The sequence below is a fragment of the Suricata suricatta genome, chromosome X, assembly GCF_006229205.1.
Source record: "Suricata suricatta isolate VVHF042 chromosome X, meerkat_22Aug2017_6uvM2_HiC, whole genome shotgun sequence".
Classification (NCBI taxonomy): Eukaryota; Metazoa; Chordata; class Mammalia; order Carnivora; family Herpestidae; genus Suricata; species Suricata suricatta.
In genome coordinates, this window is record NC_043717.1 from 56429361 (window position 1) to 56444772 (window position 15412).

The window sequence follows — 15412 nt, forward strand, 5'->3', positions numbered from 1 at the left end:
TGCTGCTCATCCCCTGCTCACACTGTCTCCCCATCTCTCTCAAAAATAAATAAAAAACATTTAAAAATTTTTTGAAAGAATAATTTTAGATTTTATGTTTATTCATAACATCTACTCAAATATAAGTACACTGGGACCAAACACTTTGACTATCTCCTAGCTCTGGGGAGAAAATCCTTTAAGAAAAGTTACTAAGTCTTTGGGTAAAATAACATATATTCTTTAAAAAATTTGTCTATTCCTTCACATAGGCCCAGGCTGTCAGAATTTGTAAAGCCTTCAAGATTTTATTAAATTAGCTCTTCACAGGATAGCTTTGTCATTTCATTTAAAATGAATTTCCAGACCATATTGATCTCAAATATAAGTTAAAAAAAACACCAAAAAGCCAAAGCTGTTCTATTTTTTTGTACCTACTATTTTTAATTTTGTTTAAAGAAATATAGTCCTTCTGTTTAAAGAAATATCAATCTTTGTTCCTCAGATCATTCAGAAACAGGAAAATAAAATCAATACACCACTGTTTGATTAAAGTTTAACTGAGATTTGTCTCCATTTCCAAGGTTTATAGCCACAACAAAATAATCTAAGAAAAAGAAAGCATATCTAAATCATACATCTTAATTTTCTAAAAATGTTCTCTTGTAATTCCAAATTTGGATGAAGTGACCATTAGTGCATTAATAATTATCTCTAGCTTTGGGTAAACCAGTTTAAAAATTTTGGAATTTGTTTCTTCATAAATGACAGAATACTTGCTTAACTTACCTTCTGGGGTTATTGTATAAATTAAGAGTATGAAATTGAAAAGCACTTACAAATAATAAAATACATAAATGCTATTAGCATACATTTAAATAAGTTGACACCAATTTATAAGATGATGATTCCATTTTTATGTTATTCCTATCATGGCTACCACAATACTTTATCTTTGTTCTTTGTTCCCCCCGTTAATCTGGGAAACTAAGAAATGACTGTAAAAGGGCAGTAGTATTATGTGTTACTACAGACATCCTAAGTAAGATACAGATATTAATTTTTTTACGTACCCACTGAACCAATTTGGTTCTTCTGGGATTGAGAAATGGTTAAAATCTTATGTTATTTAATTTTAAAGTATAGTTGAAAGTTCATACTTGCACACGACACATTGTCTGTGAAGTTGGAGAGCAGTGAACATGACAATAACGGAGTAGTTTCTTGGTGGGGCTTTAACAAGGCGACGAAACTTGTCTCCATTCATTCTTATTACGGGTCTTTTATTGGTCCATTCCATCAGCTGACTAACCTTTTCTGATAACACCATCTAAAAGAAAGGGGAGGAGCATAGTGTTAATGCTCTCAACTTGTCATCTGAAGTTCCTCTGAATGAGGCAACTTAAAACCAAGACTAACAAGCAGACGTCTGTAGGAAATGTGAGAGACATTAAAATAGAATCTGCTAATTGGGGCTGATTATGATAATTATTCTAAAAATTCAATTATTTCATAATGAGATTTAATAATATACTACACTGTTGATGTGAATTAACTTATTATTTACTAATAAATAAAATATAAAATCATAAAAGCTTTCATTTACCAAAGATTCCACAGAATGTTGAGTTAAACCAACCAGCTATTTTTGTATAAGATGTTACTTATCAAAAACAAAACAAAACACACCTAATAAAAAAAACTGGAGTAATTAAAACAATCTGAAAAACAAAGAATAAAATGGGAAGAATCACTCTACCTGATTTTAAGGTTTACTATAAAGCTACAGTAAGCAAGGCAGGGTGGTACTGATAAAAGAATAGACACATAGATCAATGGCACAGAAACAAGAACCCAAAAATAGACCTACAATAAGTATAGCCAACTGATATTTCACAAAGGCACAAAAACAACTCAGTAAAGGAAGGAGAGCGTTTTTAATAAACAGTGCTGGAGCAACTGGACATTCACAGAAAAAAATATGAACCTTGAACTAAACTTCACACTTCATACAAAAAACTTCACTCAAATTGGATCACATGCTTAAATATAAAAATAACAACTATAAAAAATTTTTAGGAAGAGGTGCCTGGGTGTCTCAGTCAGTTAAATGTCTGACTTTGGCTCATGCCATGATCTCGCAGTTCATGAGTTCAAGCCCCGTGTTGGGCTCTGTGCTGACAGATCAGAGCCTGGAGCCTGCTTCAGAGTCTTTGTATCCCATTTTCTCTCTGCTCCTTCCCTGCTCATACTATGTCTCTCTTTCTCTCTCCCTCTCTCTCAAAAAAAAATAAATAAACAAACATTAAAAAGATTAAAATTTTAGGAAAAATTAAAAAGGGGCACCTGCAGTAGAGCATCCGACTCACTATCTCACAGTTGTGAGTTCAAGCCACATGTTGGGCGTAGAACTTACTGAAAAAAAATTTTAAGGAAAAAAATAGGAGAGAACACTTAGTATCATGGGATAGTTAAAAAGTTCTTAACCAAAACCAAAAAGGATGATTCATAAAAACGGGAAAAAAAGAAAAACTGGACCTCATCAAAATTAAATTTTTTCTCTAGGAAATACCATGGTAAAGGATGAAAAGACAAGCTACAGAGTAGGAGAAAATATTTTCATACCACATATTTGACAAAGGATTAGTAACTAGAATATACCTTTAAAAACTATCAAAATTCAACAGTGCCAATACCAAAAACCAAATAATATGATTAAAAATGGGAAGAGAAGGGAGCCTGGGTGGCTCAGTCAGTAAGTGTCTGACTCTTGATTTCTGCTCAAGTCATGATCTCCCAGTCTGTGAGATTAAGCCCCACCTCAAGTTCTGTACTGACAGCACAGAGCCTGTTTGGGATATTCTCTCTCCCTCTCTGCCCCTACCCTGTTCATGCTCATTCTCTCTCAAAATAAACAAACACTTTTTAAAAAATGGGCAGAGAACCTGAATAGACATTTTTACAAAGAAGACATACAGATGGCCAATAAACACAGGCAAAAAGGCTCAATATTACTAACCATCAGGGAAATGCAAATCAAAACCAGATTGAGATACCACCTCACATCTGTCAGAATGGCTAGAATCAAACAGACAAGAAATAACAAGTGTTGGCAAGGATGTGGAGAAGGAACCCTTGTGCACTACTGATGATGAGAATATAAATTGGTGCAACCATTGTGGAAAAACATATGGAGGTTCCCAAAAAATTAGAAACAGAAATACCATACGATCCAGTAATTCCACTACTGGATATTTACGCAAAGAAAAGAAAAACACTAGTTCCAAAAGATACATGCACCCCTATGTTTACTGTAGCATTATTTATAACAGCAAGACATGGAATGCAAACAACCTAATGTCCATAGATGTATGGATAAAGAAGACATCTAGAAAAAATGTTGCTCTAGCTATGTTACAGACTTTACTGTCTGTGCTCTCTTCTAGGATTTTTAGTTTCAGGTCTCATACTTAGGTCCGTAATCCATTTCAAGTTTATTTTTGTGTATAATAAAAGGAGGTGGTCAAGTTTTCCCAACACCCTTTGTTGAAGAGACTGTCTTTTTCCCAATACACATTCTTGTCTCCATTGTTGAAGACTGACCATATAATCATGGGTTTGTTTCTGGGATTCCTATCCTGTTCCATTGATGAATGTGTCTATTTTTGTGCCAGTGCCATACTGTTTTGATTACTACAGCTTTGTAGTAGAACTTGAAGTCTGGAATTGTGATACTTCCAGCTTTATTTTTCTTTTTCAAAATTGCTGTGGCTATTTGGAGTCTTTTCTGGCTCCATGCAAATATTAGGACTGTCTGTTCTAGTTCTGATAAATGTTGTTGGTATTTTGATAGGGATTGAATTAAATGTGTAGTTGCTTTGTGTAGTATGGCCATTTAAACAATATTTGTTCTTCCAGTCTATGAGCATGGAATATCCTTCCATGTGTGCAATTTTAATTTCTTTCAGCAATGTTTTATAGTTTTTAAAGTACAGGTTCTAGACACTTCTTTTACTAGCCCACTGTCTTCTCTACTATATGATTTTAATGGAATTTCTCTTTTCACATTTGAGTTGAAAGCTTTTTTTTATTTAAAATTTTTAACTTAGTTTTCATTTTTGAGAGAGTACATGAGCAGGGAAAAGAGAGAATCACAACCGGCTCCATGCTCAGTGTGGAGACTGACACAGGGATTGATCCCACCACCCTGGGATCATGACCTGAGCCAAAATCAGGAGTCAGATGCTCAACCAACTGAGCCACTCAGGTGCCCTGAGTTGAAAGCATTCTTGATCAGTGTAAATCTCTAGTACTGTAGAACTTCTTCCTTAGGGTACCTTTCATCCATTGTCTAGAGCCCATTGTTTGGATATTAAAAGCTATGGGTCAGAAATAAAAATTTTGTTTTTCTACAGCATCTACACTAAGTCCCACTATACACTCCTCAGATATCCCTTTATTTTCCAAAGACATAACTTTCAAAAGTAAGGAATTAAAATGCTTCCCATGCCCTTCATGTCCTTCTATTTATTATTTAATACTTTATAGTTATTGGTAAGAACCACAAAGAACTATAGTAAAGTAGGAGGTTTATCAAATGAATTATTCAGAAACTACAAAAAGCAATTAATTTGGAAACAACTATTGCAAATAATTTTTCCACTAACAGTTTTACAAAACATTTCAGAAGACATATCCATCCAGTTTTTAATTTGCATTAAATATATTTATTCAAAACAAAATACAGGTTTGCTATGGAAAAATTACATTTATAAGGAAAGACTTTGACAATCAAGTAATTTTCCTCCTTCTTGGACTACATTATATTCTACTCAAATAAAACCAAAAAAAGGAGCAATATTATTCACAATTAAAATACTTACCAACAAAGTTAAGTAAGCTCGAACTCTCTCTTCTCTGGAAATATTTTAATTAGTATGACCACAAAATAATCCCACTAACAGGAAGTCAATTAATATCTCTAATCATGTTAGTAATAATCAAGTATGATGAATACTTTAGGGCTATGAAGAGAGCCAAGAAAAGGCAGAGACATAATAGTTTAACTTCACTCTACCTGCTTGCATAATATTTATCTAAGTTAGCTCTACCAAATTAGATTAAGTCTTAACAACTACAAATTCTCCTACTGTCTCTAAATCTCTCTCAAGAAAAATAGTAAATGGGAATCCATTATCATCCAAAACTAAAATCTGACCCTATCATTAAAATTTCTTCTGAATTTCAGAAGTAATAAAGCTAGACATCACCAGTCTGAATTCCTCTAAAATGCACCTACCGTTCTCACAAAGCTTATTTGATTGTATCTGTGTTCTAGACCATCAGGGTTTACTCATAAAAATTCTTGCTATTTTTAGCTTTTTGTTAATCATCTACTAGTTTCTAGACTAGTAAAATATTTGTTTTAGTAAAATAAAATTCCTGGTTAAGGAATACATTTCCAATTCCATCCTTAAATTAAGACACTGAACAGATCTGGAAACCTATCTGGAAGATAATGACTGAAAGAAAGAGACAGTAAGCAGAGAAGAGAGTTTTTGCTTTTCTTTTCTTTTCTTTTTTTGAGAAAGAGAGCAAGAAAATGTGTTTGCACACAAGTGGAGAAGGGGAGAGGGAAAACCTTAAAGCAGGCTCCATGCCGAAGACAACCTCAAAGATGCCTGAGTGAGTGCGTGCAAACTGGGAAGATTAGAAAACCCGCCAGTCAGAGACGGGCAGGGGAGGGGGGAGCCCCAGCCCAACACAGGGAAAGCGCGCAGAGCCCGAGAGACAAAGGGAAGAGAAAGAGACACTGAACACGCTCGCTCGAGAAGAGATAAAGAACATCTAACCCGGTACTGAGGGAAAAACTCTCACTCCGTATATAATCACTGCACAGCGGGAATCCCAAATCCCGAGTGGCACAAGGATAAAAGAGCCCCCCGCCTGCGCGATCCTGGCAGGGAGCTGGCAGCAGCTGCAGCGGCAGCTGCGGGAGCGCGAACACCAGCTGTGGCTATGGGAGCACACACCTCGTTTCCGGCAGAGCACCTCCCTCAGGCAGCAGCAGTGAGAATCCCGGCCAGTGCAGAGAGCAAAGGGTCCCTCCCTCTGCGAGACCCTAGCTAGGAGTTGACGGCCGCAGCCAAAGCGGCAGCAACAGCGGCTGCCAGGCCGCTCACTTGGGCTGTGGCTGCGGGAGCATGCACCTTGTTTCCGGCAGCGCACCTCCGCTCCGGCGGCAGCAGCAGCGCAAATCCCAGCTGGCGCCAAGAGGAACTGCTCCCTCTCCCTCCGCTTAGTTCCAGCGGAGTTTGGTGCGCCGCCGCCATTCTGCTCTCCTCAACCAGCAAGGCGGGCCTCCCAGAGAAGCCCCTGAGACCTACCTACACCAAACCATGCTATCCACTAGGGGGAGTTGCTGCTTGTTTTTGTACTTATTTTTTATTATTACCTTTTTTACTTTTTAAAGTTTTCTTTCAATTTTTACTCTTTATTTTCCTTTTTCCTTTCTCCCTCCTTTTATTTTCTCTTGCCGTCCTGATATATTCTCCCTTATCTCATCCTTATCTCTCCCCTCGACTGGTGACACACTTTGTCCATTGTCCTTTGTTGTCTCTGCTCCCCCTTTATTTTTCCCTTCCCTTCTTTTCTTCTCTTTCTTCTCCCTTCCGTCATTTCTTTTCTTCCTTTCCCCCTTTTAATCTGTTTGTTTGACTTGTCGGTGCGTTTGCGTGCTTTTGTTCCCTGTGTGTTTCTCTGTCTGTTTTCCTTTTCAGGGCTACCCCAAGAAACAAGCCAAGGTACACATGACAGAGAGTCCCAAATGTCGCTGAGTAGGGAAATAAAATAATCAAAGGCACAACAAGAGAAACTGAGAGGCACCATTAAAAGAACAGTTACTGAAACAACAGGCCCGGAACAGTCAATAAGCCTCCATAACAGAGCAATACTAACAGGTGCACAGTGCACAACGAGCTTTTAAAACTGACAAGAGACAGAAAACTAGCCAAAATGACAAAACAAAAGAACTCTCCCCTAAAGAAACTCCAGGAAGAAGTCACAGCCACAGAACGGATCAAAACAGATCTAAGCAACATAACTGACCAAGAATTTAGAACAATTGTCATATAAATAATCGCTGGGCTTGAAAAAAAGCATCAGAGTAGCTACTGATACAATGACTAGGGACTTTCAAAATAGCTGTGACAAGGTAAACAAGGATATAAATGAGGTGAATAATAAAATGGAAGCAGCCACCTCATGGACTGAAGGGGCAAAAAGAAGAATAGGTGAATTAGAAGACACAGTTATAGCACAGAGAAAGCCGAGGAAAAAAAGAGGGAAATTCATCCAGGAGCAGGAAAGGAGAATTCGAGACTGGAGTGATACAATCAAACGGAACACCATCCATATCATAGGAATTCCTGAAGAGGAAGATAGAGAAACAGGTCTTGAAGGGGTACAAGACCAAATTATAACAGAATTTCCCAAATCTGGGGGAAAAAATGGACATTCAAATTCAAGAGGCACAAAGAACCCCCTTAAGACGTAATTTGAATCGACCCTCAATATGACATATCATAGTGAAACTGGCAAAATATAAAGATAAACAGAGAATTCTGAAAGCAACTAGAGAGAAAAGGGCCCTAACGTACAAAGGGAAACCTATCAGAGAGGTTACAGACCTATCTACTGAAACTTGGCAGGCCAGGAAGGAATGGCAGGAAATCTTCAATGTGATGAGCAGAAAAAACATGCAGCCAAGAATCCTTTATCCAGCGAGCCTGTCATTCAAAATAGAAGGAGAGATAAAGGTGTTCCCAAATAAACAAAAATTGAGAGAATTCTTCACCATCAAACCACCCGTACAAGAAATCCAAGAGGGACTTTATGAGGGAAATGTTGCAAAGAAGACAAGGTACCAGAAACACCACTACAAACATGAATTCTACAGAGAACACAATGAATCTAAACCCACATTTTTCAATAATAACACTGAATGTAAATGGACTGAATGCTCCAACCAAACGACACAGGGTAGCAGAATGGATAATAAAACAAAATCTGGGGCGCCTGGGTGGCACAGTCGGTTAAGCGTCCAACTTCAGCCCAGGTCATGATCTCATGGTTTGTGGGTTTGAGCCCCGTGTCAGGCTCTGTGCAGACAGCCCAAAGCCTGGAGCCTGTTTCAGATTCTGTGTCTCGCTCTCTCTCTGCCCCTCCCCCACTCATGCTCTGTTTCTCTCTGTATCAATAATAAAACAAACATTTTAAAAATTTTGTTAAAAATAAAATAAATTAAAAAAAACAAAATCTATCTATTTGGTGTCTACAAAATACTCATGTGAGACCTGAAGACACCTTCAGATTCAAAGTAAAGGGATGGAGAAATACGTATCATGTGACTGGACGCCAAAAGAAAGCCGGAGTAGCCATACTTATGTCACACAAACTGGACTTTAAAGTAAAGGCAGTAACTAAAGATGAAGAAAGACATTATATAATAATTGCAGGGTCTCTCCATCAGGAAGAGCTAACAATTATAAACATCTATGCCCCAAATTCTGGAGCATCCAAGTACATAAAACAATTAATCACAGACAGAAACAATCTTATTGATGAGAATGTGCAAATTGCAGGGAACTTTAATACTCCACTGGCAGGAATGGACAGATCAACCAGACAGAAAATCACTAAAGAAACAATGGACCTGAACAACACATTGGAACAGATGGAGTTGATAGATATATTTAGAACTCTGCATCCTAAAGTTAGGAAGTTCACCTTCTTCTCGAGTGCACATGGCACATTCTCCAAGATAGATCACATACTGGGGCATAAAGCAGCGCTCCATAAATACAAACGAATTGAGATCAGACCATGCACAGTTTCAGATCACAATGCTATGAAAATTGAAATTAACCACAGGAAAAAGTCTGGAAAACCTCCAAAAATGTGGAGGTTAAAAACCACCCTATTAAAGAATGATTTGGTGAACCAGGCAATTAAAGAAGAAATTAAAACATATATGGAAACAAATGAAGATGAAAATACAATAACTCAAACTCTCTGGGACGCAGCAAAGGCAGTCCTAAAAGGAAAGTATATTGCAAACCAGGCCTATTTCAACAAGCTAGAAAAAGTGCAAATTCTAAATCTAACAGAGCACCTAATGGAACTAGAAGGGGAGCAGCAAGAGCACCGGAAATCCAGCATTAGAAAAGAAAAAATAAAGATCAGGGCAGAAATAATCAATATAGAATCCAAAAACACAGTCAAGCAGGTCAATGAAATCAAGAGTTGGTTTTTTGAAAAAATTAACAAAATTGATAAACCTCTAGCCAGGCTCCTTAGAAAGAAAGGAGAGAGCACCCAAATAGTCAAAATCATGAATGAAAATGGATATCATACAACCAATTTCTTAGAAATACAAGCAATCATTAGAGATTACCATGAAAAACTATATGCCAACAAACTGGACAACTAGAAGAAATGGACAAATTCCTAAACATACATGCAACACCAAAATTCAAATAAGAGATAGAAAGCATGAATAGACCAATAACCAGTGAAGAAATAGAATCCTTTATCAAAAGTCTCCCAATGAATAAGAGCCCAGGGCCAGATAGCTTCCCAGGGGAATTCTACCAGACATTTAAAGCAGAGCTCATACCCATTCTTCTCAAACTATTCCAAAAAATAGAAATAGAAGGAAAACTTCCAAACTCATTCTACAAAGCCACAATCACTTTGATACCCAAACCAGACAGAGACCCAACAAAAAAAGAGAACTACAGACCAATATCCTTAATGAATACAGATGCAAAAATACTCAACAAGATACTAGCAAATCAAATTTAACAGCATATAAGAAAGATTATCCATCATGATCAAGTGGGATTCATTCCTGGGTTACATGGCTGGTTCAGTATTTGAAAATCCATCAGCGTGACACATCACATTAACAAATGAAAGCACCCTTTCTTAATAAAAGAAATTTCTTGAGAAAGTCGGTATAGAAGGAACTTACTTAAACATTATAAAAGCAATTTATGAAAAGCCCACAGCTAATATCTCCTCAATGGGACAAAACTGAGAGCTTTCCCCCTGAAATCAGGAACACAACAGGGGTGTCCACTCTCACCACTGCTGTTTAACATAGTGCTGGAAGTCCTAGAATCAGCAATCAGAAAACAAAAGGAAATAAAAGGCATCAGAATTGGCAATGAAGAAGTCAAACTTTCACTTTTCACAGATGACATGATACTCTACATGGAAAACCTGATCGACTCCACCAGAAGCCTTCTATAACTGATTAATGAATTCAGGAAATTTGCGGGGTACAAAATCAATCTACAGAAATCAGTTGCATTCTTATACACCAATAATGATGCAGCGGAAAGAGAAATCAAGAAACGGATCCCATTCACAATTGCACAAAAAATCATAAAATACATAGGAATAAACCTAACTAAGGATCTAAAACACCTATATGATGAAAACTATAGAAAAGTTATAAAAGAAATTGAAGAAGACATCAAGAAATGGAAAAACATTCCCTGTTCATGGGTCGGAAGAATAAACATTGTGAAAATGTCATTACTATCCAAAGCAATCTACACATTCAATGCAATCCCCATCAAAGTTGCACCAGCATTCTTCCCAAAGCTAGATCAAGCTATCCTAAAATTTGTATGGAACCACAAAAGACCCCAAATAGCCAAAGTAATATTGAAGATGAAAACCAAAATGGAAGGCATCACAATCCCAGACTTTAGCCTCTACTACAAAGCTGTCATCATCAAGACAGTATGGTATTGGCACAAAAACAGACACATAGACCAATGGAATAGAATAGAGAACCCAGAACTGGGCCCACAAATGTATGGCCAATTAATTTTTGACAAAGCAGGAAAGAGTATCCAATGGAAAAAAGACAGCCTCTTTAACAGGTGGTGCTGGGAGAGCTGGACAATAACATGCAGAAGAATGAAACTAGACCACTCTCTTACACCATACACAAAAATAAACTCAACATGGCTGAAGGACCTGAATGTGAGACAGGAACTTATCAAAACCCTCATGGAGAAAGTAGGAAACAGTCTCCTTGACCTCAAGTGCAGCAATTTCCTACTCGACACATCCCCAAAGGCAAGGGAAATGAAAGCAAAAATTAACTATAGGGACCTCATCAAGATAAAAAGCTTCTGCACTGCAAGGAAACTATCAAGAAAACTAATAGGCAAGGGAAAAGAAAGTTGCAAATGACATAGCAGACAAAGGGCTAGTATCAAAAATCTACAAGGAACTCACCAAACTCCACACCTGAAAAGCAAATAATCCAGTGAAGAAATTGGCAGAAGACATGAACAGACACTTCTCCAAAGACATCAAGTTGGCCAAGAGACACATGAAAGGATGCTCAGCGTCACTCCACATCAGGGAACTACAAATCAAAACCACACTGAGATACCACCTCACTCCGGTCAGAGTGGCTAAAATGAACAAATCAAGAGACTATAGATGCTGGCGAGGATGTGGAGAAACGGGCACCCTCCTACACTGTTGGTGGCAATGTAAACTGGTGCAGCCACTCTGGAAAACAGTGTGGAGGTTCCTCCAAAAACTATCAGTAGAACCCCACTAGGACCCAGCAATAGCACTGCTAGGGATTTACCCAAGGGATACAGAAGTGCTGACACATAGGGGCACATGTACCCCAATGTTCATAGCAGCACTGTCAACAATAGCCAAATCATGGAAAGAGCCTAAATGTCCATCACCTGATGAATGGATCAAGAAGATGTGGTATATATATACAATGGAGTATTACATGGCAATGAGAAAGAATGAAATATGGCTATTTGTAGCAAAGTGGATGGACCACGAGGGTGTCATGCTAAGTGAAATAAATGAGGCAGAGAAGGACAGATACCATATGTTTGCACTCATAGGTCTAACAGGAGAACAGGGGAAACCTAATGGAGGACCATGGGGAGGGTAAGGGGGAAAGAGCGTTGGGGAGAGAGAGGGACCCAAAACCTGAGAGACTATTGAATGCTGAAAAGGAACCGAGGGTTGAAGGGGGAGGGGGAATGGAGGTGGTGGTCATGGAGGAGGGCACTTGTGGGGAAGAGCACTGGGTGTTATATGGAAACCAATTTGACAATAAACTATTAATTAAAAAAAAGATCACAGTCTATGGGAAGGACTGATATATGAACAATTATAACATGATGTGCAGAATTTATCTCAATTCAGCTGGGGGGACCAGGAAAAGCTTGGTTGAGGAGCAAGATAATGTTTGAGCTAAGACTTGAAGAGTAGGAATCTTCAGGCGAATGAGGTGGTGGAGTGAGAGAAAAACAAAATACTCTAGCAGAAGTCCAGTAAATACAGACAGTTGCAAGAAAATATGGAAATATCAAGGAATGCAGATTATTCAATATAACTAGAAAGGGAGGAGCTTGGACTGAGATGAGTTCACGGAAGGATGGGTTCAAGATGACCAGTTAGGTAGTATCACCATAGATTTGCAAGAGTGGTAAGGGTCTGAAAAGTGGACATGATGGAAAGGAAGTTGGAATCTGATTCCTTTTTAAACTATTTTATGTAGATAAAATTACATAACATAAATCTACCATGTTAACCACTTTATTTTTTTTTTTAAATTTATGTTATTTATTTATTTTTTGAGAGACAGAGAGAGACAGTGTGAGCAGGGAGGGTCAGAGAGAGGGGGAGATACAGATTCTGAAGCAGGCTCTAGGCTCTGTGCTAGCTGTCAGCACGAACCGGGAGATCATGACCTGAGCCAAAGCCGGACGCTTAACTGACTGAGCCACCCAGGTGCCCCCATGTTAATTATTTTAAAACATAGAATTCTTGCTGATTCCCTTTTTAAAAAATCTGTCTTCTGCTAGGCCTTTCTGCTTCTACTTCAGTGCAAGATTAAATATATAAATATAATTTAACTGGTAGAAATAGTAGTTTTAAAATATCTTCACTGTTCTTATTAAAAAAGACTAAGTGGTTACTGTGGAAATTCAGGCAATACCAGTATATAAGGTAAAAGTGAAAGTGTTCCTCTAATGAACAATCCCCACTACCCAGACACAGCCACTGTTAAGATCATTGTGTGTCCTTAAAAAGGTTTCTCTATACATATGTATGCACTTATATGTCGGTATGTAGGTTGGTGGGTTGCGATTTTTTACATAAAAGGTATCTAAAATATAAAGTATTGCCCTTCATTTTGTTATCCATGTAAAAACAGCTTGGAATCCTCAAAAAAAAAAAAGCCTGTTAACTTCACTATACATTAGAAAACTGTGTTTTTTATTTTATTTTATAAGTAATTCATTTTAACTTGCTGGCTTTTTTTTTTTTTTACCGAATAGTTCAAATATTCAGAAACAGAAAACAGAGGTTCCTTTAAACTCAGCTCAAGTTGACAAGCATCTGAGATGTTTAAATGGTATTTTAAAAGTGTAAATACAGTAGTTGTGTAGTAGAGGAAGCACAAAATGTACAGGAACTAGCATAAGACCGATTGACCTAGGATTTTAGTCCTTGTTCTGCAACAAGTAACTGTGTAAGCTTAGGCCTCAATTTCCCTCATCTCCAAAATTAGAGAATATAAATAATTGTTAGTAATCTTGAAATCTCTAAGAGCATATGGCTCTAAGTCACAAATGTTTCAAAACACAATGTTAAAATTCCTTTGTTTGCATTGCTCAACGGTAAGTAAAGAATATTTTATCTCCTCTTCTTGCCAAAGCCAGTAAATGTCACAAAGAGGGGATCTTAGTTTTGTTCACTTATGCATACCAAGCTCCTACAATAGTACCTGGCATATTTGATATTGGTAAATAATTGAAAATGTTTTAAAAGAGCTTCCATCCCAGTAAATTGCTCTGAATCACTTATTTGGACAATGTCATAATCCTGGAATAGTTTTAACTTTTCAGTTTAATTCGCACATTCCTGAAACGAAAATGCTACAGGCATATACCTCTTAGATGTCTAGAAAGGAGTTGCATCTACGGAAGCAGAAAGTCTACCCCTGGACCTAAAGTCAAACTGGTCTCAGCACCTGATGGGTCCATTACTCAAAAGTACTGCCAAAACTCGCAGCGATGTACATGCACAGGCCTAAAGAAGCCAGGTTGTCATCTACCCCACCCCTCTCAGACTCTACATCCCCAGAAGTCAAGGAGTTACAATTTCTTCTCTCGCAAACCCCGTTAACTCTTAAAAACGGTGAAAATGGAGCCACCAAAACACACAGAACCAATGGGGGAAAAGGAATTGGAAAGAGTACAGACCCTCTCAAGCCCCACTATTTGGGGAAAGCCCGTATTGTCGCAAACAGCGTCCTCACCTCCTTCTTTCTTTGGGCAGAAGCTGAAGGAACCCCGTAACTGAGCAGCAGCGCCACCGCCATGTTCGCGGAGACACACCAAAGAGACCAACGAGCTGCCATGTTCGCTCCTCTCCCTCTGAGAAGCGAAACTTTCCTCGGGCTTGGTCTGAGTGTCAGGCGTGAGAACAGGCGAACCAGCCCTTTGTCCCTCCTCATTGGTCCAGCTTAGCCCTGCTGGATGACCCTTTACATTACGTCACAGTGCTCTACTGCTAGACGCCCGCTAAAAGACAGTTCACTTCTAATTGGTCTCTGCTAGCCAATAAAAAAAGGATAATCTGGTGGTTTTTCATTGGTCCGCTAAGGATGATTAACCGCCTCTTTCATTTACGAAAACAGGAGACGTTTACTGGTTCCTCACGGACGCATGCGCAGTTGTGAAGCATTGCAGACTTTCCTCCCCACGTAGTCCAAAATGGTTTAAGATTGCTGAAACGGAGGCTTTCCTCCGCTCGTTTAGAAGTCCTTGAAACCAACTTCGCTCGTGTAATATTCCAGAAAAAGTGAACCCAGCCACGTGATTGGTACCTATCTTATTCCTCATTCTGCCTCTAAAGTTTTTCGCATCAAGATGAAAAAATAAAGGCAGGAAAGCAGAAATATACTTAATATCGCTGAGGGAGGTTTAGAAAAATTAGCAAGAGCTTGTTGACTACTTTCTGTGCCCCAGGAACTGTGCCTTGTGCTCTGAACAGTGGATGTCAGTTATTTATTAAAGTTGATTTTTTTCATGAAAATTTTAAAGTTAAAAGTTCCTAACTTACTGCTTTAAAACACCAGCAAAGACTTAAATTTCGGGCTAGAGACAGCATGTCTCTTTTGTTATTATTTTGTTTGGGAGATGAGCGCGAAACTAAGGTTGCAAGGAAGCATTTCTGGTTTTTTAGTTATTGCGTCATAGTCTATGTCTTTAAACATCCAATTCCCCCTATCTAAAAAAATAATAAAAATGCTAAAGAAGTTTCCATTTATTTGGTCCAGCTCTGTTTATCATAGTAGTTTGTA

General features: G+C 38.1%; 1 protein-coding gene across 2 annotated transcripts in view; it reads right to left on the minus strand.

Moving 5' to 3' along the window:
- The window catches only part of MAGT1 (magnesium transporter 1), a 62587-nt gene extending 47997 nt beyond the window's left edge, over window positions 1-14590 (minus strand). For both annotated transcript variants that reach the window (XM_029930619.1, XM_029930618.1), the window contains exons 1-2: window positions 14366-14590; window positions 1140-1309 (exon numbers count right to left, since the gene is read on the minus strand). In XM_029930619.1, the coding sequence (XP_029786479.1) occupies window positions 1140-1309; window positions 14366-14563 (368 nt within the window). In that variant the 5' untranslated portion in view covers window positions 14564-14590. The remainder of the gene's footprint in view (window positions 1-1139; window positions 1310-14365) is intronic.
- Window positions 14591-15412: the final 822 nt, after the last annotated feature.